Raw genomic sequence first — 15,035 nt, 5'->3', positions numbered from 1 at the left:
AGGATATCACAAAAAGCTCGAAATATCAGATATATTGGGAAAATTTGACAACCCTGCAGCGGGAACTCACTATAAAACTCCGCATTTCTTCTCTGCAGCTTGGAACTTCGCATTCAAATAAGAAAACTAAGATGAAAATATTATAGTGCTCTAGGAATGGAAAAAGAGGCATACAACTTTGGTATAGAATTCAACGGTGCAAAGAGCGCAGAAGTTATATAATTTCCTCCTACCACGAAGTCACGAGGAGGAAGAAGTAGGGGAATAACGTAGTGCGGATAACAAAACTCGCTACGACGGCAACCAGTCCGACATCTAGTGTCCTGCGGTCGAGGTTCGAGATATGAACATTCTAGGTAAGCCTACTTGGACTTGCCTGCGGACAACAAGAATTTATTTCAAGTTGGTAGGAGATTTCTTTAACGGAATTTTATTTTAAAATTATTGAAGTGATATTTTTAATGCTATTATTCTGTATTTTTCGATGTTTGTATTTTTGGTGCATGTTCATTTTATGTCAGATGTTTTTCGTATTTGGATGACGAGCTTTTATAACTTTTAATCAAATGCAAACATATTTAAATAAAAAAATCGTTCTTCATAAAAGCTATATTGAAGTTCATCTTTATTCATTAAAGTGAATTTTTTGACCGTAAATATTACTAGGTGAGTTGATTTTTGAATTAAATTAATTTCCGGAGAAGAAAGTTGATACATAACTTTTCACTTTGTTGCTGTGCTATTAATTCTAATTATTCTCACGTTTTAGCTATAAATAAGATGAAAAGTCAAAAACCAACTTCAAAATTTCGATATATTTAATCTCCTTTTTAAAATATACATTCATTATTATACCGTATGCTTATAAAATAACACAATTTGGTAGTATTTCGATTACAGATATACAAAAAATTTGGTACCTATTCAATACTACATCCTGTTTATGATTTCACACTTACATAATTTATGAATTAGTGATACAATATTAACACCTGGAAAATCAGTAATTCGTAAAACTGCATTCGTATATGTGTATTAAACCTAATACTGAGTCACGTAATTTTTATCACGGATCTATCATTATATATTTGATATTATATACATTGAAATATAAAATAATTATTCACAATTTTCTTTGGGTTATTTTGATCCAAGAAATACGACTCTTTGGATTCTTATTTGACCACCCTGTACATCTTAGTGATATTTTCATTATGTAACTGTGCTTAATCAACCCTCACGAATAGTTTAGTTTACATAAGTTTCATTACACTTTATTCAACTTCTTCTTTTAGTTTGTTCCTCTGTTTGAATGTAATATCTGATCAAACTTAATTTTTATATCAAACAGTACGTTCGTACTTTCAATTGAATTACATTCATCTTCAACTTTCTTGAAAAAAATTTATTTAATGAATCTTGGATCTGGAATGAATCTCAATGAATGATGAACTCTGCTCACAAAGCATATTGTATTCAAAATACAATGAAAAATTGAATTTTTCTCATAAATATTCAACAATAATTATTATGGTGGTGATCAGTGTTGCCAGAGCTAGTACAATTGTACAATTTTAGTACATTTTAGTGTATTTTATACACTAGTACATTTTTCCTTTTTTCTAATACATTTTCCCTGCGTTCCCAAATATAAAGTTATTTTATATTTTCGTTTAATAAAATAAACTAGAAATTGTACTAGATTGTAACAATAATTAGAAAACAGAGCCAAGTTGATTTATATTTAGATCGTGAGATTTTTGTACTGCATTGCTAATTTTATAAATTTTTCATCCTTAAAATAATAATTGACACAGTCTATAACATTTTTGGAAAAAAAAATTAATTTAAACTTATGTTTATACATTATATAATTTTATTAAATTTGTTTGAAGTTAGTACAATCTAGTACATTTTCTAGTTCAATTTTTACATTCACCTTTTAAATTGTGGCAACACTGGAGGTGATGTCATTTATAGATATGGATTAGTTATTAACATCAATATAAAAAAAGTAAAAGACATTTTTTTATATTATTTTTTATAGAATCAAACTAAGAACATCCTAATTCTTGCTTTTATTAATATTGAAAAATGAGCACAAGTCTAAAAAAGTATCCGAATCATGATTATTATTTGCATGAAAGAAATTTTTTATGATCTTTGGTAATTTCAACTTTGTTTGTAAGTGAATTGTCCATATAGCCTCCAGCCACCATGTCTCTTTAAATTTATGATATAAATTCGAACATTTTTAGAATAATAAAAAATCTTTTGTGTGGAGTTTCGGAAGGTAGTAATGACAAATACTGATTTTATGAAAATTTTTTTGCCTTATTAAAAGAAATATTCTTTCATAATGTATTTTCGATTCTGTAATTATTATGAACAGCAATTTTTCCTTGTCGTTTACAGACTCAATTGTCATCTTTGTTCTTCCTGTCTTCACGCACCCTCTAATCCAATAATTGCTGAAATTTTTTCCTCAATATTGTGATTTTTCATTAAATGACTTTTGGTATTAGATTCATTTCCTTTTTGGGATTCTCTAATCAATTTGTTTATATGTTTTCCATTGAAGACTTCTGATGTCTTTGCTTTATATCTAACGTTCTATCTCTCAACCCTAGAATACTGTAGTAAATTTGATATACGTAATTACTATAATGTCGTAAATTATTAATAAGGGACACATTATAAAAAACCCTCACTTATATATCTAGTAACACAAAAAATATTATTTTTTTTGACTTGACGCGCATTTAGTACAGTAATTTCCGCGATGCATTCCGCCCATTGCATTTATACACTGCAAAAAATAGGTTGTGGTAATACCCCTTGGTTTGCTTGGACAATGGAAATAAATTGTACGTTTTTTCTCGTGAAGAACCGTATCTATCTTGAATATTTCAGGAAAATTTTGGCGAAGATTTTGATGCAAACTTGGAATGCTTATGCTGTGCTCCATCCATGGATTTGTTGGGGGGGGAGCAATTCAATTGTGTGATTTCCTCGCGCCATAAACACACATAACATCTTCATGTTTTACGGTTATATCTCATATTAGTCGATCGAAAGTGTCAATGCTTTGGTTCAATTATAATTGACAATTATCATTGGTTTACTATTTTTTCTGAAATTTTCATCCCTTAATGCAATGCGGAAAGCAATAATACAAATTTATTTTTTCTTAGTATGCACTAGATAGTATTCTTGTCTTTCGTTTCTAGTAACTCTGAAGGTATCACTCTTGTTTCTTTTATTGTTCTAAAAATGTAAGTTTATATGTATCTTCATCGGCAAGTACCAACGAAGTATCATTTCTATTGCTTCCGTGAACAAAAGCGTAAGTTAGGGTACCAGTTCTTTGGTAATAATAAGTAACTCCCATTTCAAGGAATTGTCCACAACAAGCCCTAAGAATTTTATTGATTCAACGACGTCTATGGTGGTGTTATAGACATATAGACATATTTTCCCACGGATTTGTTAATTAAAATATTTTGATTAACCCAATCGAAAGAAAAAACACAAAAAGTTTTTATAGGGGAGTGATGGCTGTTTAGACTAGAGTAGACATTATTTAGGAGGGAGAATGTGTATTTGTTACTTAAAAACCCAAATTGATGGGTAGTAAATACTTTATATTTAAACAGAAATAATAAAATCATCTTATTGACCAATCTCTCCATGATCTTATATAACGTGCAATGGGGCGATAATTCGATGCTTAATTTTTATCTCATTCTCTAGACAGAGGATGAAAGCGGTTCATGAAAAGGATATACAGAATTTGATGAATTTTTATATACATTCCCAAAGTAATTATTAAGGTTATCAGTCGAAGTAGAGATTATGCTCGATGAAGAAGCCTGATTTCTTAGATCATTCACAATAGACCATGTTTCTTGAAACATTACAAGAATTGGCGAGTCTTCTATTATAATAAATATGTTTGGCAGCTTTTATTGTCTCAAGATAAATTTTTCTATATAGTTTCACGTAATTTTTGAAGAAGACACTATTCGAAAATTTCCTTAGGTGAGATAAAGGTCGCATATTCTTTGCAGATATACGTAAATCTTTAGTGGACCAGGGTTTATTTTGCTTATTCTTAATATCATGTTCAGTGTTTTCATGAATCTAGAAAACTCGAAGTCCTCATCACCAGAGAGCATATTCCAGACAGTTGTTTGACAATGGTGCTTGAAGTTTAGAAAAATTCTTTCTGAAAAGATACGGCATAATTTGTAGGAAGTATTGTTAGAATTTACCGTTTCATCTATATAATATATATTCAAATGTCTACTATTTCTGCTTCATAAATTATTTTTTTTTTGAAAAAGGTACCATCCTTTTTTCCTTTCAACACCTATCATATCTCTAAAAGTACGTAGCAAAGCACTCCTTGACAGTTTTGGGATATTTTCATTGGATTGATGAGAGAAAACAATTTTCTTTACAATTCGAATTTTTTGATCTTCAATACGAGTAGATGTGAAATATTTCAAATTAATTCGACGTTTCGATGGTAGAAAAATAGACTTTTTGTTCATAAATAAATAAAAATAGACAAAAATTTTCTATTGTAATAAACTGACATTGTAGGTTTACTGTAATTTAATGTTCTATCTCTATTAAATCCAGTTGGGTCATTTGAATAGCGAGAAATAGAGACTGACCAAGAAATTAGATTATCTATCTTTAATGGAAACATTGTTGAGGAACTTAAATAAAATTTTCCCCGACTCTACCGTGAAATTGGCTTTGACATACGCGCTTTTTAACAAAAAGTTTCTTCACTTTATAATTGCAGTTCTGTATTATAGAAAGAAATATCTAAGTATACTAATTTTAAAAATTTGTTCAAAATATTAAACTTTAATGAATTAGTGATGTGAATATGTGTTGTAATAATAGCATCTATAAAAGTATACTTAGTGAAAAGGAGTGAAAACTACCCCTTATTGCAAAAAATGAATAAAACTATAAGTATAAGCATTTAATGAGTAAAAAAATACTTTTAAGGTTTGGGTAAAAGTATTTCAATGCTTTAATATAGTATTTATAATTTTTCATCCCTGTTTGTTGTATTGCATCCCTTATAAAGCACCCCAGTTGATATAGAATTGAAAAAATATTATTTAAATACTTTGTGTGGCTTATTTATATCAAATTGACTCTTTTTGTTTGTGTTCAACTCAAATACTTCACATCCCAAATTTTCAACCCTTATAAATCATCCACTTTTTCAAAAAAAAAAATTTATAGACGTATTTATTCTTTTTGATAATTTTTTTATTTCAGTTGTACATCTTTTTATCTGCTTTGACTTAAGTATGTTGTATTTATAACTTTCAACCCCTATAAATCATTCCCTATTTCAGAAAAAATTTAAAAAAATATTTACAGATGTACTTATACAATTTTTTGGTTTATTTATATCAAATTGACCTTTTTTATCTTTTTTAACTTTAAAATTTTCCACCCATATAAATCATCCCTTACCACAAAAAACTGGAAATACTATTTACATCTCCATTTACATATACTTTCACTAATACTCCCAAAATCTACCTGCTCCAAAATTTAAAAAAGTGTATTTAGGTATTTTGGCCATAAATCGGTTAATTTTCAAGCAAATTAGTCGCTTCAAACGTAGATTTATAGGGAATTTTATATACCATAAGTTTATGAACGTTTGAAATTTCTTCAACCCTCTATTTTTTGAAAAGCAACGTTTAAAGGTTGGAAAATGGTATCAGTCATACGTTGGTGTACGATTTGAGAGGTCAAATCTCAGTTGTTTTAGAAGTTACAAAGAAAACTGGAAAAAGCAGAATGTTTTAAAAAAAAATACTGACTTTTTGTTCCTTATCAATTTTTATGTATATCTCATAGTTTTTCAGAAGTTTTAAAGAAAACTGGAAATTTTTAAAAATTTCGATAATGATTTTTCGACTATAAGCATAATTATTTTCGAATTTATGCATTCTAAATCATTAAAACTTCTAGAAATCGCATTCTAAATCATTAAAACTTATAGAAATCATTATCAGTACTCGAATTAAATGAATGTTCACTGAATTATATTTTTAGTGCAACTTGGGTACTATTGCTAAGAGAGCAATTTTGATTTTTTCTACAAAAAAAATATAAATCTATTTTATTTTGGCCATAGCTTTCTAATATTGAATCTGTTTAAAAGTACTTTGGAAAAGGTTATGTGCAATTACCTCGAAAAGTTGACCATTTTCCGTTACTCTACATTGAATTTTAACAAATTTTCGCTCAATAAAAATTTTCAACTTTCAATAAATCATACCTCGTTTTGTGTTATGTCTAAAGCAAATTTAAGAAAACCATTTTTTTCAGATAAATCAAAAGTATTTGAGTTATTCATGAAAAATCGATTCAAAACGTGGTTTTTTCAAGAAAAAATCAAGTTTTTAATCGTGGGTAACTAAGAAACTATTTATTTAAAAAAAACTGCCAGGAACATTTTTTGCTTCAAATTTAGACCTCTGTCAATTTCTGTGGTTTTTAACATAAAACTTTTCACCCTAGTTGAGGTGTAACTCACCCCTAGTTCAAAAGCACAAATAGGCGTATGGTAGATTTTATTTTTTGTACTATTCTCTACATGCTGTCAAAATTTCATTGAAATCGATGCAGGTTTATGAAAATTAGAGGTGTCACCAAAAAAAATTTCTTGCTTTGTATGTAAATGAAAATCATCTACAACTAAAAGTGACCAGAGACTATTGATATCAAATAACATAAACAAATAATCATATATATATTTTACAATAAAAAATTATTAATGTTTCTAAGCTTGGAATTATATATTGAGCAGAAACTGTTTTTAGACTGGGACAGTGGACACAAATAAATTAACGAGGAAAAAAATTGAATGAAGTTTTGAACATTAATAAGAAACAAAGTTATTTGTGTCTTTTTCCTACATTTGCGGGGAACTCAATATTTCCATCCAAATAAAGTTGAAATTTGGGTACCCAAATTCTCATATAGTAACAAAAAACACGGTAGAATGTAACATCATAACTCTCAAGGATAATAAATATTTTTATGTTATTTTTCTCATCTTGGTATTGAGGAAATAAGAATTATTCAGTTGTGAGATTCAACAATATAAAGGGAGCTCACTGATCAGTGTAAAATTGCTACTTTTATGTAGCTAATTCACACAAGCATCGGGCTGGCAAAAAAACGAAAGATCTATCATCAATAACTGCTGCAGTACCTACATTTTTCTGTTCTAAAATCCAAAGAAACCACCACCGCCATCACCAATGTCTAGTAGTAGTCTTAAGTCAAATCTCACTAATTAAAGAGTTTCAGTGAGAGACTTGTATCCTCTTAAACTAAAAGCTAAAATATTAGTTCCACGGCTTGAATGGTATAAAAATTTTGATATAAGAAAAAACGGAGTTACGTGTTTTTTGACTTCCTGTCGTTTGGAAAACTGGAAGAGTATAGTAAATTCCTGAGTTTCCATTGACATTTTCTTGAGAAAATATAAGGAAAAAATAAGATGTTCTTTTCAAACAAATTGTAGTTCCTGTCGCGCTTTTCTGGTTCCTGCCATGTTTATAGAACGATAGTTTACATCAATCTACATACGTGTTGTTGAAATAGGTTCTTTTTTGGAAACTTTGAAACTAGTTATTGAAAGAGATCTTAACAATGTTCATACGTATTTTATTTTGAATGCCAAAAAATATTGATAATGGAATATCATTCTCTGACCATGACAGGAATAAAAAATTGCACCAGGTCATACATTTGTCTTTGGAAAATCTCATTTACTCAGGATAATGAAAGCTCAAGAAGTTTTCCACGAATCAAAAGTACTTTCTAGACTCTTTCAGTACTCCAAAAGACAGGAATCAGAAAATCGCGGACAAACTTCGTTCCAATCCCTCACGGATAGGATGTAAAGCGGGTGGTAGTAGACAGGTTTCCCAATATAGGGGTTTTCCCCGCAAATTTAAGTGGGGGAATTTAGGATGGGATGTTTTTAAGGTTTAAGGGTATTTTTAGGGATTTTATAACTTCAAATATAGATATATACTATTGTAACAGAATATCGATTGAAATGTTACAAAATATGATTTTGGTTCGATCCACTATGCAACGGATGGTGTATCAACCATCCGCAAAAACATTATTTCGAATCAGTTCGAACTTAGGAAGCCTTGTCGGTTCTAATTTTCCGAGGTATCCCTCGGCTCTGCTCATGCGGCATCTCTGAGAGGTATCGACACAGCTTAAGGCTCTATAGTTATTTATAACTTTATGAATTTTGTGTTTCAAATGGTCGATGGACGGATTGGCAGTAACACTTAATTTCACTTACCACCTTGTAGGGGTTTGGCGCGTTAATTTAGAAATACATTGAATAGGAATGTTTCGTTGCTCTTGTCCTCGTACGTTGAGTTTTCCAGCAAACATTCATCTCATTTGGCAAGTTCCTCGTTTAAAATAACAAAGTTGGACAGCTTTAATAGAATAATTGTTATAAAATTGTCTAAAACCTTTGTATAAATAAATTAATAAGCTTCATGCTGCTGCTATATTTGTATAATAATAATAAAGCCTGGTTCCGTGCTGTACGAAATTATTAGGTAAATCTGACATTATATCAAAAGCTCATTCAACTGCAGTAAATGGATGATAAATGGCGCTATATCTAAAGCTTTGAAATCGCCTTTTGTTATGATCCAGAAAATTATGTTCAAGTATATATATCGAGGGAAATTCATGACTCTTTGTTATTTGTATTTAATGTAATTTAGCAATTGAATAACATTCTCGAATTTGATTTTGTGAAGTGCAATGAGTTATTTAATAACAATCCGTTACTTTAAAAATGAAAACGAATCGAACGGAAAGAAATATATGGTAGCCATATGGGCAGAAATTCATTACACTAGCAAAGTTATATCAGACAGCAACATGATTCTTCTTCTTTCTTTCTAGGACATGGTCCTAATTTATAGCTACGATCAAATCTCATTTCTGGAGAGCGAGGTTTAACTTTCGTATCATATCTTTGGTAAAGGATGTCTTATTCCCCTACCTTTGAACAATTCGACATCATTTTCCACGTCGTGAATCAATCTTATGTTTTTCCTCTGATACTTCTTCATAGCACAACAAGTTATCGCAGGTAATTTCCTAATATCAATGACGGTTCTTGTTACCCTAACAATATCCTGACAAGTATATATATATATATATATATATATATATAAACGTTGTCGTAGTGGAATTGTAGTAAAACACCAAAGTGTACTAACTCCAATATACTTCTCAGCTTTCGAATACTTATGTATTTATAGTCGGTGTGATAAATTTTATTGTATCTTCTAAAAAAATTAGATTCAACAACTTTAAAATTCAAATTGACGCTTGGAAGAATTATTAATGCTTCTTCTTTTCCCTTTTTAGGAAATGGTTATAATTTATAGCTACCATTAAACTTAATTTCCGGGTAACGAGGTTAAGCTTTTGTATCATCTCTTTGGTGAACGGTACCGGAGGTGCACATTATCCTTCTTCTGATACTTTTGATGCATTCGACATCATTTCCACGTCGCAAATTTATCTTATGTTGTTCCTCTGATACTTCTTCATAGTGTAACAAGTTATCGCAGGTAATTTTCTAATATCAGTTACGATTCTTGTTATCCTAGCAATATCCTGACAAGTTTCATAAAGACGCTGAGATTCAGCTCTAATATATTTATATTTATATATATATATATAAATATATATATATATATATATATATATATATATATATATATATATATATATATATATATATACAAACGTATTCGTAGTGAGATTGTGGCCAAATCAAACCAAGAATTTCGGTTTGTTGAATTTTGTTATATTTTATTAAAAACATCAGATTTCATCAACTTCAAAATTCAATATTTTATCTGATAGAAATATTAAACGTATTTATTTTGAATCGTGAGATCGTTTAATCAGTCTAAACGTAGTAAAATATAAAAACATAATTCATCACTACGAATCATGTAAGTCATTCACTTACATAATTAAGGATTTTTCATACTCATTCTCAATATCATTTGTTCTATATACATTTTGAATTACAAAAGTCTAACTAATGATTTTCATCCTATATTGTAGTTGTCCTGATGATGGCAAAGCTTGGAATTATAGTTTAATGAAGAGTTCTCATTTCCAAATTTACTGCATTTTTCAATGTTCTAGTTCTTGTTCTAACTAGTCGCCAAAGACTACCATTTTCTTGAGTAATTAGTGAATAAACTGTGAAAAATTGAGAATTTTTTTTTAATATAATATTAAAAAATCTAGAATGAGAAATTTCTGGAATCGAAAATTGTCTGTGAGAAATTCTCTCAATAATATCATTTCACCATCATTTATCTCACTCCAGTCTTACATTTGAAGACTGTGTCATTTATACTCTCTTACTCGTGAATACGTAGTAATAAAAATGTCATAGCTGGAAATGTGAGCATTATCCGTTCCTTGGAGTGGAAATGGTTAGTGAAGTGGTTAATAGACATGGTAGACATTGATCAAAAAATTCATTTTGAGAGTTTGTGATAGATATACATTATTTTTCGCATCAGAGAGGTGTGAAGAATAAAAATCTAAATTCATCATTTCAAAGAACACCTGGAAATATTTTGGAAGGTATAACAAAACACATGACGAATTGAAATAATAAGTTTATTTCTATCTTTCAATTATCTGTGTCTACGATGAACACTACAATTTTGATATAAAGAGGATGATCTTTTTGAACTATGTAAAACAAATATTATATAATACACAACATCTGGCAACTATTGAGGTCTCAAAATTTTGATTGTGTGATATCATCCACACCACTATTTACCAGTGATTAGTGATAGTTTTTCCAGCAGGTTAAGTAGGTTTGTCCAGGAATTTTTCATTTAAATTAACAAAATTGATTATTTTTCTCACTAAAAACATGAATTTTGTTAAACTGATCAAATAATTTTGGATAAAACGCGATGGAATTAAGCGTATAGAAAGAATATATTACAGTAATGTGAAAGTCAACAAAAAATAACATTTGATGGAACATCTGGTGAAAATATTGTCATAAATGCTAGTGATAACTTCCGAGTTAATACGTTTCTCGTTGTCTAATATCCGAATTACCAAAACAGCAAGAATTATATGAAATTGAGTGAGATTTTATCATTAGTTCTAACAAAAAAGTTTGTTTCCTGGAAAAATGGTACCATAACGATTTATAATTGGAATTAGTGCAGGAATACGTACACTTTCAAAACTAAATTTCATCTTTCACTTCGTATTGCTCTGTTTAGACTACCTTTAAATTGTTCAGGTGTGAGAAGCTATTTACCATCGTCTTCAAGAGGAGAAATGCTTAACGCTCCAGCTCTTTTATGCATAGAGTCAAACCTAATGAACATGTTTTCACACGACAATAGAATTGATGGTTTTGTTGCAAAACTATAGGTCTAATAAGAAATATGTATCAACGTCACACATTGTATAAGCTCTATCCATATTATATGAGTGTTGAATAGTTTTGAAACATGTTTCAACTTTGCTTAAAATAATGTCTTTTAACTGCACTTTACTGTGAAAATAATCAATTCCAGTTGTCAGTAGAGACGGCAGAAAATCAATAGCGTATAGGCGGCCAATGTCAGAAGACAAATGAAAATTGACGTCTCGACTTTTAGTCAAAATATTTTCCCAAAATACTGATGTCATGATCTTAGTTGCCGACTTTTGGGTCTTTCCATGCTTTGGCGACGGTTCATCACGCACAGTTCACTCGGCTAACTGTCGATTGAACTTTAGTTTAAGTCACGTTTTATCGACTCAAGAACTTGCCACTGAACTTCACCAAACACTGCTCAGAATTATCGATTCGTTGTTTTCAGTTGATTGAGAGTCCTCCTGGGTTCCCCTATGAACAGAATACGCGCATACCCAAGTATCCATTCACGTTAGGTCCAACACGATTTTCCGAAATAATTCGGAGGATTTGTTCGATGTTTTTGTCGATGATATCTAACCTCTTTGGAGTACTCATTTTACCTTATTTGAACTTTATTGAATGTTTATAAAGCCAATTAAACACAATAAATCCTTTCTATCCATTTTTTCAAACTATCGAAAGTTTCTTCACTCAAAATTCTATTAGGTTTATTGCTACTTCGATAATGTCTTCAACTTCCACAAAAATCAGTGATGGAATAACTCAAACAACGTTGCCATTGACAACCATAGAAACCTCTATCAATAATTGTAGAAAAACAAAACTTGTTTCAATAAATCCTGGAAATTTATAGTATAGAATAATAATTTGAACAAATCCTCATTTAAATAAGTCAAACAATCCTTCTTACGAGTTGAAACCTATTATTTATATTTCTACTTTTTTCCCGTTATGTTCTTTCTCTTTTATTGAAGCAGCAAATCTGAAACTTTTTTTTTGTAGAACCACTGAATTTCCATCATAACTTTCCATTCACAATGCTATTTATTCGTGCATAGTTGTAAAATGAATAAACTGACAAACATTCAAACTCAGTTGTGGTCACTGATATAACGAAAAAACAAACGTTATGCTTTTTGATATTGTATGTCACTCAAACGAATTCAAAAGTATTTCAACGCTTAACTCGAAATTCACATTCTCATTGTTTGTAAATGTGCAGAGTTGTTTAGATAAGTTCATGTCATTTGTATTGGAAAACATGATCACTGAATATTTTATCGCATATAATTCAGGAAATATTTTTGAAAGACTTTTTAATATAGTCTCCATTAAGGTTAGAAAATTTTTCGTATCAGCTTTCTAATGTGCCTTGATTGAAAAATTCTTCAAATTTTTCCAATCTTGATTAATGCACACATGGGAAATTGTTCAAGACGCAAATTTAAGACTAATGGTGAACCACTACTACAGTTTTGTGCAGCTTGAAAACTTACACGACACCTATTTAACGAACCGAGAACTTCAATTGAAATATGTCGTTATGTGATAGAAATATAACTTCCAACTACCTTTATAAGACTTTCAGATGACCTCAATTGATTTTCAAATAACTTCTGTATTGCCGACAGAACTATCATCATTAGGATTTCCATGAGCCTCATCAGTATTTCAATAATTCATCTCTAATTTCCATGAGGTCAAATTGAATTAATTGCAAAAAACTTAATTCTATGCAACCAATTTCCTCAACGAACTCACAAAGAACTCTCTTGATTCTATACACTTAATTTCCTCAGTAGTTCACCTTTCACTTTAAGATTTAGAAACAGATGGTAGCCGCTAGCAAAGCAAAATAATGGAGAAGTTTTTATATTTTCTCATAATCATATGATAATTATAAAATCACATGATTTCATTGAATATTAACATCCTTTACAAAACTTCCATCAACTTCCTTTTGACTTTTTTATTCCCCAAGAACTTTATCATTACTTCCATGGGCCTCATCAGAATTCCATTAGATTTATCTCTAATTTTGTTGAGGTTAAACTGACTGTAAGTGACTTCAACGAACTCACAAAGAACTTTCTTGATTTTATACACCTAATTTCCTCGGTAGTTTACCTTTCGCTTCAAGATTTGACAACAGATGGTAAAGCAAAATGATGGAGCAGTTTTTATATTTTCTCAAAATCATATGATAATGAAAATAAAACAAAGAACTTTGTTGATTCTATACACCTAATTTCCTCAGTAGTTTACCTTTCGCTTCAAGATTTGGCAATTTAATATATTTATCTCTAATTGCCATGAGAAAAAACTGACTTTAAGTGTCTTTAGGGAGCTTGCAAAGATCTTTCTTGATCACATACACCCAATTCCCTCTGTGTTAATCGTTAATACAGGAAAATGATAGAAAAGTGTTTATATTTTCCAATAATCATGATAATTACTACTGGGTGATCACTTCAGAGTCCAGCCCAGAAGCCATCCTTGGTGTAGCTAAAAACGTTGCTATGCGTCACTAAATGGTTTACTTACAAGGCAAGATCGGCATTAATCGATGGAAGAACTTGGCAGACAAGCAAAACACATATATGTAGATGGACTTTGTGCATCTCTACCAAACAACTGCTCCAATTAAGCAGGCGCAAAATCCGACCACACCGCACACCACGTCATCTGTGCATCTGTATATTAAAGGGAACAATCCAAAGCGCTTGATCAGCTTCTCAAATGAAATCGGCCTTTGGTAATGTCAAGTGGGGCACGCTGGGCTTAACTGAAGGCCTATTTATTCAATGGCCTCTTGGCCATCCAAAATGTAACTATAAAGTATGCTTACATTACATGTTAACATACTTTCCATAACATCCAATAATTTCGTGCTTTTTCGTCAGTTCCATGGACTATATCACGACTTTCATGGGCATCATCAAAATTCCAATAGGTTCCGATTTCTATGAGGTCAACCTTCAACGAACTTGCAAAGAACATTTTTGATACTATACATACAATTTCCTTCGATTTAAGATTTGGCTACAGGTGGTAATCGGTAGGCAAAGCAAAACGATGGAGAAGTGTTCATATATTTCCTAATAATCATGTGAAATGTGAATTTATTGCCACTTCGTCCATTGCAATGGAATCCTATAAAATTTAAGACGAGTTGTTTAGTTAGGTTAGTTAGATTCTTGGATGTTCTGGATATTTTACAGTTCTCAGCTTGATAATAAAATAAATTTTGAAAGAACTATTTCCAATTCCTACTATCTTGGTATATCTTTAAGATAAAGTAAGTTTATTGTTATCATTTATATTTCTCTTACCACATAATTTCATCATACGGTTCACTATAATACACGTAGCGAAATATAGAGCTCCCCAGTTTGGGAAAGTTGAGAGTAGCTTGAAATTGGCGGTCAGTTTTATAATATTGACAGCCCTATTTCAAACAAAACTTGGAGCTTATGTTTGTTCAATTATAAACTCATTTAGGTAG

At 30.4% G+C, this 15,035-nt stretch overlaps 1 protein-coding gene across 8 annotated transcripts in view; it reads left to right on the top strand.

The window, feature by feature from the left end:
* The window catches only part of LOC130895714 (complexin), a 552,249-nt gene that overhangs the window by 419,867 nt on the left and 117,347 nt on the right, over nucleotides 1-15,035 (top strand). Inside the window, exon 1 of one of the 8 annotated variants that reach the window (XM_057803202.1) lies at nucleotides 272-356. The exons of the other annotated variants lie outside the window; for them this stretch is intronic. Coding sequence (XP_057659185.1) covers nucleotides 344-356 — 13 coding nt within the window. The 5' untranslated portion in view covers nucleotides 272-343. Of the gene's footprint in view, nucleotides 1-271; nucleotides 357-15,035 lie in introns of those variants that run through there. 8 annotated transcript variants of the gene reach the window in all.

Source organism: Diorhabda carinulata, chromosome 6 (genome assembly GCF_026250575.1).
Source record: "Diorhabda carinulata isolate Delta chromosome 6, icDioCari1.1, whole genome shotgun sequence".
Classification (NCBI taxonomy): domain Eukaryota; kingdom Metazoa; phylum Arthropoda; class Insecta; order Coleoptera; family Chrysomelidae; genus Diorhabda; species Diorhabda carinulata.
Note: the sequence above shows the minus strand (reverse complement) of the source record. Positions and strands in the feature narration are given on the sequence as shown.